The sequence below is a fragment of the Aspergillus chevalieri genome, chromosome 8 (genome assembly GCF_016861735.1).
Source record: "Aspergillus chevalieri M1 DNA, chromosome 8, nearly complete sequence".
NCBI classification, from domain to species: domain Eukaryota; kingdom Fungi; phylum Ascomycota; class Eurotiomycetes; order Eurotiales; family Aspergillaceae; genus Aspergillus; species Aspergillus chevalieri.
In genome coordinates this window covers 455,812-475,097 of record NC_057369.1, presented here as the reverse complement: position 1 = coordinate 475,097, position 19,286 = coordinate 455,812, and the positions used below count along the sequence as shown (strand labels likewise).

Sequence of the window (19,286 nt, the reverse complement as noted above, 5' to 3'; positions counted from 1 at the left end):
CACATCCAGAGCTGTGACTTCAAATGAAGCAAGTGGCACTGGGTATTCAATGTCAATTGGTGTTCTGTGTCACTCAAGATGTTTCGGCATAGGATCCCTGACCGAGGACAAGTTATCCTCGGGCTGCACGACTCTGACTCGATCCACGCTTATATGTTTCTTCCTGGAATCGCAAACAAACGCTATGGCCCCCGAGCCATTTTACCATGCGAAGTGCTCACCACTGACCACAGAATAGTGGACAAAACAAATCATGAACTACCATATTGCTCGGACAGCTTTTCATAAATTATGCCGCGGTTCGAAACAGTGTTTTTTGTTCCTCAGTCTGTGCATCTGCAGTGTCAACACCAGCACAGCATTTACAAACGTTAAAATCAAGAAATTCAGCTTTTCTCAATTAACATCACAAACCTCTGCCACTATGTATTAAAAAATCTACGCAACAATCGCTCCGAAAATCTTTGCTCTCCAAAACTATCCTGATCAGTCCTGGTAATGTTCCAGCAGTGCTGGTGGATCATCGTGAAATACGTGGCATAATGCACTGCAGTGAAGTACTATGGAAGCAAAGTTCTGCTTTGTTACCCCGTTGACTCACTGCCACTAATTGAAAATGGCGGGAGGTTGTGCCGGCTAGAGAAAAGCGAGGGTGCTTCCAAGAACACGGAAAAAGTGGGTGACATACAGTCAGACTTGGGGAACCATCTGGCGCATAAGCGAAATTCCAATCCTTACTGACTGCTTTTACGGAGTACGGCGATTCTCGCTGCGGTCATGGATCGCCCGTGCAATTTCTTGGTGCTGTTTTATCTGTTTCATGTATAGTTTGGGCCTACTTTGGATTTTCTCGCTGTACTCTGGCAGATTCAGTCACTTAGACTGTTCACTACGTATATAAACTCCGATCCCCACGTCTAATCAAAACTCCCGAATGCGCCTTTCTGACTCTAATAGAATAGACCTACAACCCGTACGGAGTATCCTCAGCTACATCGAACATTCAACATAAGATCATATCAAGTACAGATTGATATATTCAAATCCAAATCATCCAAAACTCCCGCTATAAACAACCCATACCCATATCGTTATATACAACACGTCAACACCATAGCCATGTTTTCCATGTATGCACACATATCAACCAACCTAATACATCTCCCGACGACGTCTGTCAATCGCAGCCTCAAAGTTCCGAATGGTATCCAGTGGGCGCTCGAAGCGGTGGCGGGTGGGGTTTGAGAGGTCGGGCTCTGTGATGAGTCGGCCCTCGTGGTCGGTGTGTTGGATGGAGCGGAGGGAGAAGGTTGAGACGGAGCCGATGTTGGCCACTGTATGCATTAGTATCTGAGATGGCTGGTCGGGGATGGATGGGGAAGAGGGCGTACTGGGTTGGTGCTCGTTGAGGGCAGTGTTGGGGTCGGCCTTGCTGGAGAGGGACTTTTTGTAGCCGTGGTGGGTGGAGGTGGCCGGGGAGCCGGAGGTGAAGGAGGCAGAGTCGGACATTTTGTTTGAGTTAGACTGGGGTAGTAGGATAGTAGAGTAGTAGGATAGTAGAGTAGTAGGATAGTAGAGTAGTAGGATAGTAGAGTAGTAGGATAGTAGAGTAGTAGAGTAGCAGAGCAGTAGAGTAGTAGAGCGGTAGAGCAGTAGAGTTTAGTAGAGACTGAATTACAGACTGTACCTGCGTTTTATACTTGCATCCCCACCAAAATAGAAACATCACGCAAAGGGTCTGGGGCAGCCTGTGACGCGGCACGGGCAGCCCATGACGCTTCATTCCCCACAATACTCTGTTTGATCACCGCGATTGGACCACTCAGCCAGCGGTGCTGCATGCCAAGCTTTGGCTACTGTGTGAGATGAGGCTTGGCTGCATCTCGGCCAATCAGAAGACGGGTGGATCAGGAACCAGCCGCGTGTGCCAGGCAGATACATTAGACCCTTTACTTGTACAGTACAGTTTGTATGGGTTTTATGCTGGATGTGTATACTTGTAGCATGTGTAGTATAATACAGAATACAGTGAGATACTCTGTACAGCAATCAGATATCAACGATATCAAGAATGGATCGTGTTTTTGAGTACAAGAGATCGGCATTACATCACTGATAGCCGGTATTCGCCAGCCTTGCATCACCTGTCACCACGTACTCAGGGGGGATTTTCATCCCGTTCGGGAATTTGCTCGGGTTCATACGCAATGTCAGGCTGTTATCACATACATGCATGCAGGTACAGTGCCAGTGGTCTAGATCTTCCACGGGTACAGTACAGGTAACCATGGTTGACGTGGTTCAGTCTTTTCCGGCAGGGATTAATAGGGGTAAGACGGTTTGAGAGACAATGGGATGAAAGCCCCTGGGTCCTTTCTATCCCCAGACAAGGTGGCGAGCGCAGTCCGCGTCCAGGTTGGAGTTGCCGCTGGAATTGTGATTGTAGCCGGAGTAGTTGATTCTGAGCAGTGCGAGGAGAATAAGAGCTGGCCATTACTAGTCTGGAGTCTAGTACAGTGTTACATCTGAGACATGTCTGGCAACCGTTACTGTAGATACTGCTCTTCTTGCAACTACGTAGAAGTTTCCAGAACCGATTCCACGCCCATGATTGATCAGATCTCTTAACCCCGTCTAGTTTACTATTGTTGCGGGATGAGGATGTATCCGTTTGTTCTACGGGTTGGGTAGATGCTTTAAAAGAGAAAAAAAAAAATCTATAGCCTGCTGTATTTTAGTTCTCTATTCTCTATATTGTCTTTTATTATCGTCCATGTCTCTAGCATAGTCTCTTCGTACACCCCGGAGTGCTGCAGAATATATATCTGGTGTCGAGGATGCCATATCAGTCAATTAAGTACAGTATGTTGTATATTTGCACTAAACTATCACCCTTGACCTGTTATATTCATTCAAGCCATGCAAACATTCAATTAACACAAAGTAGTACTCCGAGCGGTAGCATGTAGTTGTCAGCAACAGTCGTCTTCCCTCGTTTTCTATCCCGCATTGAAATCCTCACCAACAACCACCATGTCAACACCTACCCCCTCCCCCTCGACACCAACAAACAACTCACCTCCAAACCAACAGTCTCAACCCAACAGACCCACTTGAACCTCAAAACCACCCGCGCTCGCTCCGTTTACCAACCAGGGAAAAGTACCCATGAAGCAAGTCGGAACTAACAACGGCCAACCACGATGAGGATCCGACTCCTCCAGAATCCCCGCCCACTGCACCTACAACGCTCTAAGTTCGCCTCGTTGAAAAAGCCGGCTCTTTTTCCGGCCTCGCAGTCTCGGGTGAGTCCTCTAGGTCTTCTGGATAGGATATGGGGTAGGGTGCATGGGGATGGATGATATATTGGAGGAATCAGAACGGCGTGCTGATGATGGTGGATGGATACGATATGGGGTATGGAATATGGAGGGCTATGGATGCGAAGAGAGGTGGGAGTGTTCTGGGGGCAGGGACCGCGGGCGCTATGATTGAGTATCAGACGTGCCCGCCCCTGTTTACCTTTGATTTGACTCGGAATAAGGTGGTTACTAACAGGCCAGGATGCGGCCATACAAAGGGCAAATTCAGGGTACACAGCTCACGCGACGGCACATCCATCATATCGCGCGGCGAAGCCTACACGCATCAAAGTCGCACCTCCGACCTACATATTCATACTCGCGCAGACGCGCTAATTCACTCCTGGACGCGCGCTAAAGAATTTTCGTGCACAGCGCGGACGCGCTCCTCGTTGAAGCCATCCCGACCGTGCGGTGATGAAGAATTTGTCGGCGGGGAGCTGGCGGGCAGCTGGCGGGGTTGGGGTATGCGGGCGGCGTATGTGTGTATTTGAAGGGAGTGAGGCTTTGAGGGGTTGCAGGGGGTTTGTTGGTTGGGTGTTCGGAGTATGGACGGAGAACGGGACTACGGGTATTCCGTACGAAGTGCACATGCTAACGAATAGGACAGACCAAGTACGTAACAAGGCGAACTTGTAAATCCCTAGCGTAACGGTTATCTGTCATAATCCCACGCGGGCGAACGAAAAGTAAAATTGAACTATGTAGTCCGAATCAACTGCAAGGCTGTTCCCCGAAGCCATTCGGAAGGCTTCCATAGACAAAGTTCTCTAATCGGTAAACTAAACGCACTAGACTGCTTGTAGTGGAACTGTCATGCTCGGCTACCACAAGGTACGGAACGGCAGATCTCCAACGACGGGGGTCAACGGTCGGCTGGATAAGGTATCCGAATTGCCAGTACTGTACTTGTACTTTGTACAGCCCTATTACTACTTGTATGTACTCTGTACTCTGTATGAATTATCATAGCGTGCCTCGGCATTCCCAAAGAGGCAAGAGCAAGACACGCTAACCAGAAACGGCGTCTTCGTCGAGCACAACGTGGCAGGAGATCAGTGGACCTATTATGGAGCAGGGTTGAAAAGACAGAACGGAGATACCCCGTTGAAGAGACTGCCACATGGCGATAAACTGCCTTTCGGGAACTGGCGTAACGGTCGTCGAGTCTCCTTGTACACTGTACGTACACTGTCCACACTTGTACTTGGATACCTTGTCGTACTTTATCCAAACGCTAACAAACCAACCATGCGCAAGACTCTTCTGGGAATGTGGACATCCCCGGTCGATCGGACCTGGGCGCTCTTCCGCGGCAGGCGAGTCCGACGCTAGTCTGCTAAACATCTGCAATCTTTTTCTTCATTTTCAATTCATCTTCCTCACCATCAGTCTCTTTTCATATCATCCCTTTACAATATGTCGCTGCCAGGTCCCGGTGCGGCCATCGAGCCCGATGTATGTATCGCGACTGCCGATTGACATGATCTTCGCTGATATCGAATTCTGCAGGATTACGATGCCGACTCGACCTACGAGGGCTCGTGAGTACTCGTATTCGGCGTGCGACTCGATGATACTGACGACGGCGACAGGCTTGGCGATGTCAGTTACACCACCTCCATCACCTCGAGTGCCATGAGATACACGTACGCTATACTACCCCCTGTGTCTGGACGTTGAGATACTGACCCATTAGATACGAGGTAGGAATGATCGCATGAATACAGTAACAGCACACGACTGAACGAAATAGAACGGTCGCAGGTATCATTCATATCACGAGGGCGAATATGTATTGGTGGGTTCTTATCGATAAGGATTGGATTTTGGATATTCAATTGACTCTGGCAGCCAAACGATGAACAAGAGCAGGATCGCCTCGATTTGAGCCATCATATCTATAAAATGCTCTTCCGCGGCGCGCTGTATCGCGCCCCTATCGATGAGCCCCGGCGCGTGCTGGATATCGGAACGGGGACGGGTATTTGGGCTATTGATTTTGCCGAGTATGTGCTCTACTCGAACTGAACGTGCTGAGGCTAATTTGGTAGTGAGCATCCCGAATCAGAGGTCATCGGTATGTTTACTTACCTCCTCGTCCCGTGACTGGTACTTAAAAAAACCAGGAAACGACCTGAGCCCCATCCAACCCTCCTGGATCCCCCCCAACTGCCGCTTCGAGATCGACGACTACGAACAACCTTGGTCCTACAGCAAAAACTTCGACTATATCCACGGCCGCGAGCTCGAAGGCTTTATCCGTGACCACGACCATGTCTTCCGCCAGGCCTTCGAACACCTCGCGCCCAACGGATACTTCGAAATCGCCTCCTTCGAGGTCAACACCTACTCCGACGACGAGTCGCATCTCAAGGCCAAGTGTCTCGTCGAGGCCGTGAACCTCATGCACCAATCATCAAAGGAGTTCGGAAAGCCCATGAGTACCACGCATACGTGGAAGGAGAAGATGGAGAAGGCGGGCTTTGTCAACGTCACCGAGGAGATTTACAAGGTGCCTCGCCCTCCTAGCCCTTCTTACCTCTTAATCAGTAAATGCTAACAAAGCGCAGCTCCCCCAAAGCCCCTGGCCCAAAGACCCCAAACTCAAAGACCTCGGCCGCTACCACCAAGTCAACATGTTCGAGGCCATCGGGCCCTACTGCTACGCGCTCTTCACGCGCGTCCTGGGCTGGCGTAAAGAGGAGATTGAAGTCATGGTCGCGGGCATGCGAAGGGAATTGCGGGATTTGTCGATCCATCTTTATACAAAGGTGCATGTTGTTTATGGGCAGAAGCCGGAGACTGCGTCGTGATTGGGACAGTGTTCTATTTGCATGGAGTATTGAGCATTTGGTTGAGCATGAACATTCGTTAGCTTTTAGCGCAGACACTGACTATTGTTGTGTTGTTGTTAATATGTGATATCCTGTCGTTACTGATAATGTGATCTCCGTGGAGGTAATTCTGATGGTTGAGCCCGGCAGGTCTAAAATGTTTTATCGAGGAATAACCGATGCTAGCCTACCAGGCCTAGATGTCATTCACTGTACATGATCGCTATTGTTGTTTCCTCGTAGGATACGAGGCAGGTATGACAGTCAATGAGAATACAAGGGGCGCGATCTCAGTAGTGGTATGGAGAACACGAATCGACACTAATGTTTGTTGTCTGGTAGTAGGGCAAGAGGAAAACTCCCATCCCAGTTTTCGTGTTCTCAAGAATATGGCACCTTGGTTATCTTTGAAAGAGAAGACGTACCATGGAGCCTAAGCGACTACCTTGACTGAGGTGCTTCAAAGCTGATTTGCCGACGGATGAGTCTCTTCTACGGTCGAGCAGATTGCTCACGTTGCACGACCCTGGTCGCAACTCTCAAGGAATTTCTAGCAAGAATATCGAAGGTGCAAAATTGTGGACAATCCACTAGCACTACATGTAGAGACAACCGAGTCCGTAAACATCTTCCTTGTTGTAGACCACTTCCAAATCAACAATCCTTTGCCATTCCCGGCATTATCCCTCCATCTTCTCACCATCTACAGCGAACTCAAAGGCTTCCCCGATGACGTCATCAGCAGTTGTTGTAAGGGTACGTTTGATAATATGGTCAGATAGTTTCATGTGGATAGAAATTTGGGTGTTCTTACTAAAGAGCCCCCTTCATTGCTTCTCTTTAGTCCAGGCTGCAGTAATGGCCTCCGATACACCGGTATCAATCAAAATCTTCCTCGCGTCAACCTCGTCGGAATTGCCCACGGTCTCCGTGGCTTACACCACACACTACGGGTTGCCTGGTCATTTGGATAACATGGTATAGACCTGATGACGTCAGGTCAGAAGGTCTGCTCATGGAGCTCTTCTAAGACATCGTTGACTTCAGCTTGACAATGTAGCTATGTGTATACCAGTGAGATCTGTGCAGGATTGTAGTCAGGGTTGGGCTTTACTTACCTCCGCGCATGTTTTTAGTTCAGCAGCATCTGGGACTGAACAAGATGTGACCTTGCACTTATTACCAAGTACTCTATTACTCTGAGGTTTCAATTCAGTTCAATCTCTCGTTAATTCAATTTGGCTGATGGACGTAGTGCACTACGAGTTGAAGAAGTTGCTCAATCATCCTGGTATGAGGAAGGAAGCCATTCACATACTGTCGGCATAGCTGGGCGAGATGCCCTACTGGTTAACCAGACGAGCCTGACACCCATAGAAATTGACCAGCAGAAAATTGAACAAAAAATCATGAGCCTTTACCTCGGAAATGTGTCCCACCGTCTGTTTTCTTCCATTGAATGACACTGAGAACTCGCGCCCTAGTCATATGTGTTACGGCCATTCTCTTGATAAGATATTCATCTTATGCGGGCTGTGTGGTGGGAATATCGCGACGAGGTATTGTAACCAGAAACCACCCGCGAGATACGTCCTCTGTTATCAATAACAGATGGCAGCTTCTTCTATGTCGAACGGTTCGTCCAACTAGGGTTTAGCATGGCATCACTCCACTGCACACTGCCTCTAATGGCCGTGTAGGGTGGTGTGGAGTGTACCCGCTGCATTGGGTGTCGAAGCTCGTATCGCTCCTTCCCCCAATTGTTTTCTGTTGCTTTTCTTTTCTGATTTTTTCTCCACCTCCACGATATTTCTATATATTGATATATCTCCAACAATTTATCAATATACACCCCCTTCGAAGGGTTGGGGTGTTCCCAGCATTTGTCAGCTGCTTACATGGTCGAGATGCAGCAGTCCGTCGTCATACTTTCCACCATACACCCATACAATGGACCTCAATAGCGTGGGCAAAAGCTCCCTGGTTCAGCAATTTACCTGGCGGGGCGTATACGCCGTATATACCGGCTTAGCAACTGCGAAGGGGGAAGCCTATCCGCAGTGATCTATGATCGCAGACTCGTTCGCGAGCATGCCATTATGTTTTTTTGAAGCTTACAGCGCAGTGAGCCTGAGAATGAACGTCCAGTTATATGAAGAGAAAGGCATCTCAGTGATAGGATTCTATGACTGTCAGGTCAGGACAAAGTCTCTGTTCTTAACATATCGAGAACGCTGGAACCATTGCCTGCGCGGTGTCATGCACACTCAAGTCTGCTCCGCCCCCTCAACAGCTTCCAACCATTTCTGCTTCCTGTCCGTATACGCCTCTATGACAGGGCGCGATATCTCATCAAACAAAGAAGCCTTGACTAAAGTTTTCCCGGGAAATCGGCTCCGGGCAACGATGGGGCTTTTGGCTATTAGTATCTATTCAGTATTTTATTGACGGAATGATGACTGACCTTCCACAATTACTACAAAATTGCCGCTGGAGAAGATGTATGTCAGCTGGGGTTCGGTCGGCGGTGGTACCACAAAAAAGATTCTTTACCAGAGCACAATTCCCGCTGGTGGTTTCATTATCCTCATAGTCTTTCAGGAATGACTGTGGATCGTCGATTGTCACGTCGGGTTCATCGACTGTGTAGTTGAGGGATGATCCTACGATATATTAGTTATTTGTGCATTTAGTACCTAGCTCTGCGCGCACTTACCACCGCCAGATCTGGCGCAATTACGACTGGACAATTGGTTAGTCTATATTGTAACACCGAGCATCGGGGAAGGTCACCAGTGACATCGCAATGTGTTTTCTGGTCGTTCTTCCAGGGTCACCTGAATGTTGTGGCACATGCAGTGTCCTTGGTACGGCATGGTAAAAATGCTCACTTGGAATTTGAATATAACTGGCATATATGTACGCTATTGCAAGTCGTTGAATCACGAATATACGCCTAGCGGAGTAAGTCGTAGTGACGTCATTGTCACGCACGATGTATAAAATACTTGCTCCTCAGGCTTGGTGAAGGTATATATGCGCCCAATGCACCCTACAGTCTCAGATTTCAATATCGCCTAGTATAACACGGCCTACGAGGCGCAAGGCCTTGCGGTCGTACTCGGTTTGCTGTTTGCCGACGGAGGCGTTGAAGATTCTGGGTAGCCTGGTTCGACTGCTGAGGCATGGGTAGTTTGGGATTCGGTCGTTGGTGATTTTGCTTGGTTTGGGTGGTGCTCCTCAGCTTCCGACGAGGCATATGGATCCTCATTTGAAGGGTCGACTTTGTCTGTATCCCCGTCAAGAGCCAGTTTACTTCCCCGGCCTTTCATGGGCTACCCCAGAATAGTCCGTGAACAACCCGTCCCCAGAAGGCTGTTTGGGACAGTTCCGATGTCTCTGCCGATCGGCATTGACATGCTGATTTTAGACATCCGTCACACGACTACGCGCCAACTCTTCGAGGAGACACATGTATCAGATTTCAACACACACGACTCCAGAGTGACAATAATGTCCTACCGTACTCCGGAGTCCTTTTTGACATCTACGTATACCACTGTACTCCGTGGTTCTCATTTGCCATTCCCGCCTTCTTCTCGCCCGAGTCAACACAAAATGGGGAAAAGACCTGTCATCATCCCCACACCGACGACACCGATATCACCCGGGAGGACTGGACCCGAGGAACGAGCGTGCGCAATTTACCCTCCAGGCACCATCATTCGCCGCGGAGGTGTTTTATATGGCCTTCCTAAGTCCCACTTGTATTTAGCCGGAATTCATCCATTAGTCATTGTCCTGAGCTTTGCGAAAATGGACACAGTTATGAGACCGTAGATTCGTTCTTGCTATTCATATACAGCCTATTCTGTACCTTTTGTTTTCCAATCTCTCTCGGGCGAGTCTGCCGCCCGCCTCAATAATGCGACAAGCTATGACACATCTAACCAATACGGGTAACTGATAAGCCTACCAATCAAGTTGAATACAATCAACCATGGAGATTGTGGGGCTCCACAATGTGGAGGATGGAATGTGACGGAATACAGCCAGATAGTTTCTCCGGATTCTTCGTGCCTGGGGTATGCCATTGGATACCACCAGCACTGGTAGAGTAAATGTACAATGATGACATCTGCAGCATGGCGAGCCACACAGACAAGCAACGCCAAGCCGCCGTGGCAAAGCTTGTCTGCTAAGCTTGACCCGATCAGGCAAGGAAATCGACTCGGTAGGACCCCGAATCGGACTCGGTGTTCGGGGCTAATCTCATTTTTTGGTGCCGGGCGGCAAGACTAGAGGAATAAGAGCCGGTGAAGATGTAAAACTGGGGCTCCGGATTCGCTCCGTATTCTCGCTTGTGCCATGGACAGGGCAAAGCTGAGAATTATTAATTGGGTTGACTCCGGATGATTTCAACTCAGCTAGCTTCTTTTTTTTTTTTCGTTTTCCCTCGGTCAGCTGCAACTCTGCGCAAACCCAAATCGGCCAACATGACTGCGTCAGAAACTGAAACCCGCGTCGACCGTCGCACCACCGACGAGAAAATGGAGGAAGGCGCTGAACAACGTGAGGATACGGTGCTTCTTCTATCTGAAGAAGAGGCGCTATCGAAGGCGCGTGCGAATCCAGACGAAGCGCTGAATATCTATGTTACCTACGCCGAGCATGATAGTGATAATCCGCGCAATTGGCCGAAATGGCGCAAGTGGTGGATTACCTGTCTGGTTAGCTCGTTGAACATTGTTACGTGAGTTCCCCCTGTGTCCAGATTGAGTAAAGGAAAAGGAAGAGGGAGGATGCTGACGACACTAGCACATGGTGCGCAGGTGGAATCTCCTCCGGTGCGACAGGAATCCAGAAAGAATTCGGCGTGTCGGCTGAAGTCACCACTCTCTGTCTATCGATGTACGTCCTAGGATACGCTGTCGGGCCAGTTCTTTTGGCTCCTTTGTCCGAATACTTCGGCCGCCAGCCCGTCTACGCCGTATCGTGGTTCCTGCTGTTCATTTTCCAGCTCCCGCTCGCGATGGCACCGAATATCGGCACGATTATTGTCTGTCGCTTTATCGCGGGTTTCGTGGGTGGTGCACCGCTTACCAACACCGGTGGCTCGATTAGTGATCTCTGGGTGCGCAATGAGTCGGGTGGACCGATGGCCGTGTACGGTCTGAGCAGTACATTCGGTCCGCCGATGGCGCTAGTGGTTACGGGATACATCGCGTTGAACCCCGGATGGAGATATATCTTCTGGGTATTGATGGCCATCACCGGCGGTTTCTGGGTTCTTCTCGTCCTAACAGTCCCTGAAACACGTCACACGACCATCCTCGACCGCAAAGCGAAGCGCGTAGTAAAAACGATGAAGAAGGAGAACCTCCAGTCCGCACACACAACCGTCTCCGCGCACTCAGCGAACAAAAAGGGTCTCCACGAGCTGTTTGCGATTACGCTTACCCGTCCCGTGCGCTTCCTCATCACCGAGCCGATTACGTTCTTCTGCGCAATCTACAACGGGTTCCTCTACGGTCTTGTTTATCTGTTTAACGAGGCATTCCCGCTCGTCTTCGGCGAGGGACACAACTTCAACGTCGGCGCGCAGGGTCTTAGTTTCCTGGGCCTAGCCATCGGGCCTTTAATCGCCTTCTGCGCGTACCCGCTTCAAGAACGATACTACCTGCGCCGCGTGCGCGAAAACGATGGTAAGGGCGTCCCCGAAGCGCGAATGTGGATGGCTCGCCTGGGCGCAATTTTCATCCCGGTTAGTTTGTTCTGGTTTGGGTGGACAAGCTATTCCTCCGTGCACTGGATCGTGCCCATAATCGCGTCCTCGTTCTTCGGAGCCGGGATTTACATCGTCATTCTGAGTATCTTGAACTACGTCGTCGACGCGTACCAAACCTACTCCGCTTCTGCTCTCGCTGGTGTTATTTTGGCGAGGAACCTGGTCGGCGGTGGCTTCCCGCTATTCGCGACGCAGATGTATAACAAGTTGAACTATGAGTGGGCGAGTAGTTTGCTGGGGTTTATTGCGATTCTGCTCGTACCAATTCCGTTTATTTTCTTTTATATGGGACGCGCGATTCGGTTGAGGAGTCCCTGGGCGAGACAGCATTTTGATCAGACCGATGATAATCCTCACTAGCCCCCCCCCTACGGAGTAGGATGCGTTTTATATGTATAGGGATGTTGAAACGTTTATGTTGATAATGAGTTCTTAATATAATGCACAAAGGAACTATGCTAGATTTTCTCGATATACCGCTCCCTCCCCCAAATTCCCTCCGGCCACCGCCCATACTCGATAATCACATCATCCCTCCTCTGAATCCCATTCCCAAACACACCCTCTGTCGGCGTCAACCCCTCTACTCCCTCTAGACTCCCACTACTACTCCCCCTCTGAATCGAACATTCATGGTACGACTGCTCGATATTAATCGCAGATAACCAAGTGCGAGCCCGTTTCTGGTTTTGATTGATTTGTACCTGTTGGGCTTGCGGGCGGGCGAGATGCCGGTTTGACTCTGTGCGGTCGTCTTTTTCGGTTGTGCGGCTTGTGCCCAGGACGCGTCTGCCGAGGGTCCGTTCGATCAAGGGGGCTATTGTTGGGACGCTGGCGGCTATTATTATGGTGTTTGATTCGATGCTGTTCCTTGTCAGATTGGGTTTGGACTGGTGTTGGGGCGAGAAGGTACCTGGTCCAGATGAAGAGGTCGGCTGTTGCATCTGGTTTTTGTTATTTTTCCTTTTTTTGGTTTTGTGACTGGGGAGGGAGGGAGGCGTACAGGTGATGTTGGCCATGTTGTATAATGTCGGGATGCGGGTGCATTTGACTACGGCCATGACGCAGGCGCTGGACTGTTAATGTCTATATATAATGCAGAAATGTAGGAGAGGGACATACCACGCTCCAAGGCCGAGAGCGAAACTAAGCCCAAGCTTCTTCTTGATCCCCATGTGCAGGTTCCATATAATCACCGCGGGATATATAGCCAGATATGCATCCACGGCGGCTGCGATTCCTGCAGAGTTTAGCACTCCCCATTATCATTATACGGGGGAGGGGAGACGTACCACCGACAACAATCGAATAATTCACCAAAACAGTCATACTCCAACAACTTCCTTTAGCGAAGTTCATCTCCCAGATCTCGCTCGCAGGCCGACACTGCAGATACAGAATAACCACACACCCCATAAGCAGAACCCCAGACCCAAGAACCGTCCCCCAAAGAAACCATTTTTGTCTCGGAGTCGGATTCATGGTGCGAGCCAATAAGGCAACAACCGCTAACTTGGGCACAACAATCGACATCAACCCCGGCGCAAAACCCGCCATGATGAACATGATCGAGTTGGACAGTTCCTCCGAGGATAGTGTGGACTGTTGGCGCCCGTAGCCGAATTGCACAGCGATAGTTAGGATCACGTCGTAGATGTAGGCGAGGATGATTGAGATTGTGATGAGGATATCATCCAATCCAGCTTTCTGGAGGATGCGCAGTCGGACTAGGAGACGTGCGAGGACGAAGAGGAGGCTTGCGGATGTTAGGGACCAGAGGGTAGTTAGCACAGCTGGGCCTCTGTTGGTTGCCAGGGAGGACATTTTTAATCGTGGTGGGAGATGGCACGAGCACGCGGATGGACACTATATGTATATCATTTGCTGAAGGCAACAAAGTACTCTGCGCTGTCAATCCCGCGTGTAGATGAGTCGTTAGAAGACCCATAATATGCCATTATGTGTCTCGCGTGTTGGTGATCTATCATGCTGTCGCGAACGGGTGTTCGTCTGCTTGCTTGGTGATTGGTGTGCAGGCCTTGTGATCAGTAAAGTAGTGGACCGTGTACCCTGCAGCATCTCGTGTAAAAGTATGCAGATACGGCGGACTCAACTTCACGGCCGTGTTTCATGTTGAAATAGATATAGACCAGTATACTTGAATGGACCAAAAACGGTCAACGGTCTCGTGACCTGTCACGTCCTTTACCGAAAATGGAATAGTGTATGAATTGACAGATGATAGATCATGCATCGGAGAATTGTGTTACAGACTGGCCGTTGTCCGGAAGAGGAAAGCAGTGCGTTATGCTATATCAGAGATCTGTTGTGATAGTTCTATGTACACCTGTACAAAAGAACGTGGAAATTGAGCACGTGAGCAGCTTTTCTACTCAACCCTCTACTCATCATCACTCCGTCTTCGCCCGTCTGGACACCGGTGATACCGATGTTATCGGCGACTGACACGAGACACGGACGATTCCGGTCTTTGCATCGATGAAACATCGGAGATGAGCTTCGTATTCTTGTCTGCAACGGCCTTTCGAATTCTCCCATGATTCGAATACCTGAACATGTATCAACCACGTGCTCTATTTTGCCCCTGCCGCGACGGACGAGAGAATCCTTCTTTTCTGGATGCATGCATCACAGACAGCAAAACTAACCACAATTGTCGTTTGGAAGCGGCAGCCAAGCAATCGAACAGGCAGTATCAACGAGTCCAGCCGCTCCGCCACAGTCTGTTCGCCATACGATTAAGGGCACGAGGTGTATGTAAAGGCTTTGATTGGCTTATTTCAGCTGTCATCCTTGGCGGAAACTCGGCAGCCTTGGCGGGATGCTTGGCGATGCCAAGTCCGCTCCGTAAGCGGGAGCCAATACTATCGCTGTATTAGGGCACTCACACAGTATCTTCTCGTCATTCGTGGATGAAATTATATGTATGAGACAATATATGAGAGCATATAAGATATCTCACGCATCTTGACTGTCAACCCCCCGACCAACCTACATCCTAGCCTCCCAGGTACATCGTACCACCGCCAATATGATCCCCCTCGCTACTGCCAAGTACGATTGGATCCTCGCCCTCACCACCATTGCCTTTGTCTTCAGTGCCTTTGGTAACGGTGCCAACGATGTCGCCAACTCCTACGCTACGTCCGTCGCCGCCCGCACCCTGGAGATGTGGCACGTCGGTATCCTAGCGGCTTGTACTGAGTTCATCGGTGCTGTTGCACTGGGTGCTCGTGTCACTGATACCATCAAGAGCGGAATTATCGATATCGATCGCTTTGAGGGCAACCCCGGTACTCTCATGCTGGCCATGGGTTGTGCCGAGGTTGGCAGTGCTACCTGGCTGATGTTGGCTACGAAAATGGGATGGCCCGTGTCCACCACGCAGACTACAATCGGTGCTCTGGTTGGTGTTGGTTTTGCTGTGCAGACATCTATTCACTGGGAATGGACGGATGGAAGTGTCTCGCAGACCGCTGCGTCGTGGGGTATCGCTCCTGGTATCGCGGCCGGATTCGCTGCTATCATCTTCGGTACCCTCAAGTACTCTGTTCTCGAGCGCAAGGACTCGTTCAAATGGGCTATGCGGCTGATCCCGGTGTACCTGTCTGTGACAGGTGCTATTCTGGCCCTGTTCATCTTCATCGAAGCTCCCACCGTCGGTGATCTTGAGGAATACGGCGCCGGAAAGGTCGTTGGCATCATACTCGGTGTGTTTGGTGGATGTCTTCTCATTTCCATTGTCTTCTTTATGCCCTACTTCTACCGTCGTCTGGTCAGAGAAGACGCTCGCGTTCTGTTCTACCATATCCCTCTCGGTCCCCTGCTCCTCAAGGACGACCCCTGGCTCTACTTCCCCGGCAAGGGCGACAGCCCTGTCATCAACTACTACGAAGACGCCTATGGCGAGGTCCGCGCCGGCCAGAACGACCAAGAAAAGACCACCAGCCCCGATGCAAGTGAAAACCGCCAATCCTCCGTCTCCAAGGCCGGCCTCAACACCAACGACGTCGAACGCACTTTCGACTCCGTCCAATCCTCTCCCGAAATCCAGCCCAAGAAGAAACACCTTGAGCCCCACGAGCGCTTCATTGCCCCCGTTGAACATCTCCCCTGGTTCAACCCCGCCAAGTGGCTCGGCTACATCAAGTGGTTCTTTCTGCAGGGTGTCACCCGCGACGTCATCACCCATGACTCCGAGCTCCTCCGCGCCATCCACGCCCGCGCCCACCGCTACGACGACCGCGTCGAGCATCTCTGGACATACTGTCAAGTCGCCTCTGCGATGATGATGTCCATCGCGCACGGCTCCAACGATGTCGCCAACGCAGTCGGCCCCTGGGCTGCTGTGTACGAGACCTACAGGACCGGAAGAACTGACGCTGACGCGCCTACGCCCGTGTGGTTCCTCGTCATCGCGGGTCTGCTGCTCGGCACTGGGTTCTGGTTCTACGGGTTCAAGATCATGCGTGCGATGGGTAACAAGATCACTCAGATGTCGCCAACCCGTGGATTCTCCATGGAACTCGGCGCGGCTATCACCGTCCTCCTCGCTTCGAGACTTGGCCTTCCTGTCTCCACGACACAATGCCTTACCGGCGCCGCACTGGGAGTCGCACTGATGAACTACGACCTCGGCGCCGTAAACTGGCGTCAACTCGCATTCATCTTTGGTGGCTGGGTCCTCACACTTCCCTGTGCTGGGTTGGTAGCTGGGTTATTGTGTTTGATGGCGCTGAACACGCCGCATTTTTAATCTATTTTTCTTTCCTTTTCTTTTGTATTCGGCGTTTGTGCCGTGTCGCTTCATTCCGTGTTTTATACTTAATATGTATACTTTGTGTACCCTGGGGGCCTGACTAAAAGTGTTCGTACATATTTCTAGATGAAAAATTGATGCTCTTCGCCGTATTGGGCAGGTCTGTATCTGATCTTCATATGCCAAGGGTCTGCAAGGTTGCTCGTAGGGTCCTCATGTGTGCGTATAAATTTTCGTCGTGAACGGTAGCATAAGCAAAAAAGAAGAAAAGAGAAAACGAGAAAACAAAGTCATTGTATTTTTAAGAACCGCTATGTGGTCCGCGGTTTCTTTGTTGCTAGCCCTCCCATGGGCTTCGGCGAACCCAGTCTCGGCCTCGGTGCCCTCCGCTGCCCCGAGCTCCACCCCGACCCCGACCAACCCTAAGCCCCTCCTCAGCGACTTCGACGCCCTAGGCGCGTGGTTCGACGGCGTCGCATCAATCGCGCAAACGCCCAACCTAACGGCCGCCGAAACCGCGAAATTGAGAAACACAAGCATCGCCATCATCGGCGGCGGCATCTCAGGCCTCTCCACAGCGCTCTTCCTCGACTCCGTCGGCGTGTATAACTGGGAGATCATCGAAGCGAGTGAGCGTATTGGCGGGCGCTTCAGAACAAAATATGTCGGGAATAGTTCTGAGTGGGCGGAGATGGGGCCTATGAGGTTGCCGTATCGCGTGAGGTGGGATGATGGCGAGGTACTGGAGTATAGTGACCATAGGATGGTTTGGCAGCTTGTTGAGAAGTTGAATCGAATGAATAAGAAGAGGGGAGAAGAGGAGAGGAAGGTGGATTTTATTCCGTGGGTTCAGCATCATCCGAATGAGTTGATTGCGCAGGGTACAAACCGGCACGTCGATGGATCTATCCCGACGCGCGGGGAGATCGAGGCTGATCCGTCGCTGGAAGAGGACACTGCGATGTCTACGGAGCAGTATAATACCACGCAAGACAGAATGGACGCTATCTTGAAGGATAAAGAGACGCTAAAGTCCATCCAGCGCGACCCCTGGCGCGCACATAGGAAGGCCATGGACCAGGGCCTTGATGACTGGAGCGAACAGGCCATGATGCGGCATGTCTTCGGAGCTTCCGAGAACGTGACTGATCAGATCTGGACGGACTCGGATTACGATGTGTTCTGGGACGAGCTGCATCATAATTCGAATCTCGGGCTTGATGGGAGTAGCGGGAGTATGGGGGAGACGGAGTGGATGTGTATTGACGGGGGATTCGATCGGTTATCCGATGCTTTCCTCCCGCATATAAAGGACAGACTCACGTTGAATCGCAAGATCCGCAAACTCGAACCTATCACTGCTGCCGACGGCAAGCCGAAAACGAAACTATCCTGGTATCCATCTGTGTCGAACAGAACTTTCGAAAGCAAAGAATATGATTACACAATCATGGCCATCCCCTTCACGCAAACCCGCTTCATGGACCTCCCCACCTACTCCTCCGTGCTCGACCGTGCAATCAGCGAAGCGGGCCTGCGCTTCAAATCAGCCTGCAAAGTCGCCCTGCTCTTCTCCGAACGCTTCTGGGAGAAAGGCCCTAAGCCAATTTTCGGCGGTTACTCAAAGCCACCCAGCAACGCCATGGGTGCGCTGTACTACCCCGTCTACGGACACAACGAGTCTCGGCCTGGTGTTATCATCCAGTATCGTGGTGGAGATTGGTCGGACCGCCTCGTCTCCTTCTCCGACGAAGAATACGTAAACACAGTCCTCGATGCCATCGTCTCCCTGCACGGTGACCAAGCACGCGAGTACTACACAGGCGACTATGAGAAACTCTGCTGGTTGGAGGACCAGCACACCGCGACATCCTGGTGCAGACCGGACGTCGAGCAGCACAAGTTGTATATCCCCGCTTATCATATTACCGAGCATAACACGGTGTTTGTGGGGGAGCATACGGCGCCGACGCATGCGTGGGTTAGTAGTAGTTTGCATAGTGCTGTTAGGGGGGTTGTGCAGGTGTTGCTGGAGTTGGGGTTGGTGAGTGAGGCGAAGGGGGTTAATGAGGAGTGGATGGGGAGGTGGATTCAGAGGGATTAATGTTGTGTGTGTTCACGATAGATATCTCTGTGTCTCTTTTGGTTATCAAAGTAAAATAATTTGTGATTGAAGACTTTAGACTTCAATTTGCGATATGGGTGGAAATTGGGATCGTATGGGAATTGTTTTCGCGAATATAGGATGCCCACTGTGGACCATATCGAAGAAAATAAATAACAGCTCATCGGTGTCTTGTGCAGTTAGACTGTGTCTGTTATAGGAATGGTCAGAGCTAAACGTATATGATAGGGATTCAGTTAGAAGCCATGTTCATCTGTGTCGTTAAGTCATAACTAATGCAGCCAACTGTGCCTGCTCTTAACACACAATTTTCTCAAATTGCTCGTCCATGGAACAGTCTGCGTTGGCATAGATTTGTAAATCTCATTATGTGAAATTTATTACAATCACGAGT

General features: G+C 50.5%; 7 protein-coding genes across 7 annotated transcripts; 4 read left to right on the top strand and 3 right to left on the bottom strand.

The window, feature by feature from the left end:
• Positions 1-1,152: 1,152 nt before the first annotated feature.
• ACHE_80154S (DUF2406 domain-containing protein) lies at positions 1,153-1,509 on the bottom strand (the record flags this gene model as incomplete). Its single annotated transcript, XM_043283493.1, has 2 exons — positions 1,153-1,334; positions 1,392-1,509. 2 exons carry the CDS (start codon positions 1,507-1,509, stop codon positions 1,153-1,155), a joined length of 300 nt encoding a protein of 99 aa, XP_043140767.1.
• Positions 1,510-4,781: 3,272 nt separating this feature from the next.
• Positions 4,782-6,178, top strand: ACHE_80153A (class I SAM-dependent methyltransferase; the record flags this gene model as incomplete). The annotated part of the gene is made up of 9 exons (XM_043283492.1): positions 4,782-4,820; positions 4,875-4,906; positions 4,958-5,011; positions 5,062-5,068; positions 5,119-5,163; positions 5,217-5,371; positions 5,417-5,442; positions 5,492-5,877; positions 5,936-6,178. The coding sequence occupies 9 exons, from the start codon at positions 4,782-4,784 to the stop codon at positions 6,176-6,178; spliced, it is 987 nt and encodes a 328-aa protein (XP_043140766.1).
• A 2,288-nt stretch (positions 6,179-8,466) lies between these two features.
• On the bottom strand, positions 8,467-9,075 carry ACHE_80152S (GFA family protein; the record flags this gene model as incomplete). The annotated part of the gene is made up of 5 exons (XM_043283491.1): positions 8,467-8,611; positions 8,664-8,689; positions 8,753-8,862; positions 8,916-8,941; positions 8,993-9,075. 5 exons carry the CDS (start codon positions 9,073-9,075, stop codon positions 8,467-8,469), a joined length of 390 nt encoding a protein of 129 aa, XP_043140765.1.
• Positions 9,076-10,695: 1,620 nt separating this feature from the next.
• Positions 10,696-12,347, top strand: ACHE_80151A (MFS transporter; the record flags this gene model as incomplete). Its single annotated transcript, XM_043283490.1, has 2 exons — positions 10,696-10,952; positions 11,018-12,347. 2 exons carry the CDS (start codon positions 10,696-10,698, stop codon positions 12,345-12,347), a joined length of 1,587 nt encoding a protein of 528 aa, XP_043140764.1.
• A 98-nt stretch (positions 12,348-12,445) lies between these two features.
• ACHE_80150S (uncharacterized protein) lies at positions 12,446-13,811 on the bottom strand (the record flags this gene model as incomplete). The annotated part of the gene is made up of 3 exons (XM_043283489.1): positions 12,446-13,058; positions 13,110-13,227; positions 13,280-13,811. The coding sequence occupies 3 exons, from the start codon at positions 13,809-13,811 to the stop codon at positions 12,446-12,448; spliced, it is 1,263 nt and encodes a 420-aa protein (XP_043140763.1).
• Positions 13,812-15,039: 1,228 nt separating this feature from the next.
• On the top strand, positions 15,040-16,764 carry ACHE_80149A (inorganic phosphate transporter; the record flags this gene model as incomplete). The annotated part of the gene is made up of 1 exon (XM_043283488.1): positions 15,040-16,764. The coding sequence occupies one exon, from the start codon at positions 15,040-15,042 to the stop codon at positions 16,762-16,764; it is 1,725 nt and encodes a 574-aa protein (XP_043140762.1).
• Positions 16,765-17,080: 316 nt separating this feature from the next.
• On the top strand, positions 17,081-18,871 carry ACHE_80148A (flavin monoamine oxidase family protein; the record flags this gene model as incomplete). The annotated part of the gene is made up of 1 exon (XM_043283487.1): positions 17,081-18,871. The coding sequence occupies one exon, from the start codon at positions 17,081-17,083 to the stop codon at positions 18,869-18,871; it is 1,791 nt and encodes a 596-aa protein (XP_043140761.1).
• Positions 18,872-19,286: the final 415 nt, after the last annotated feature.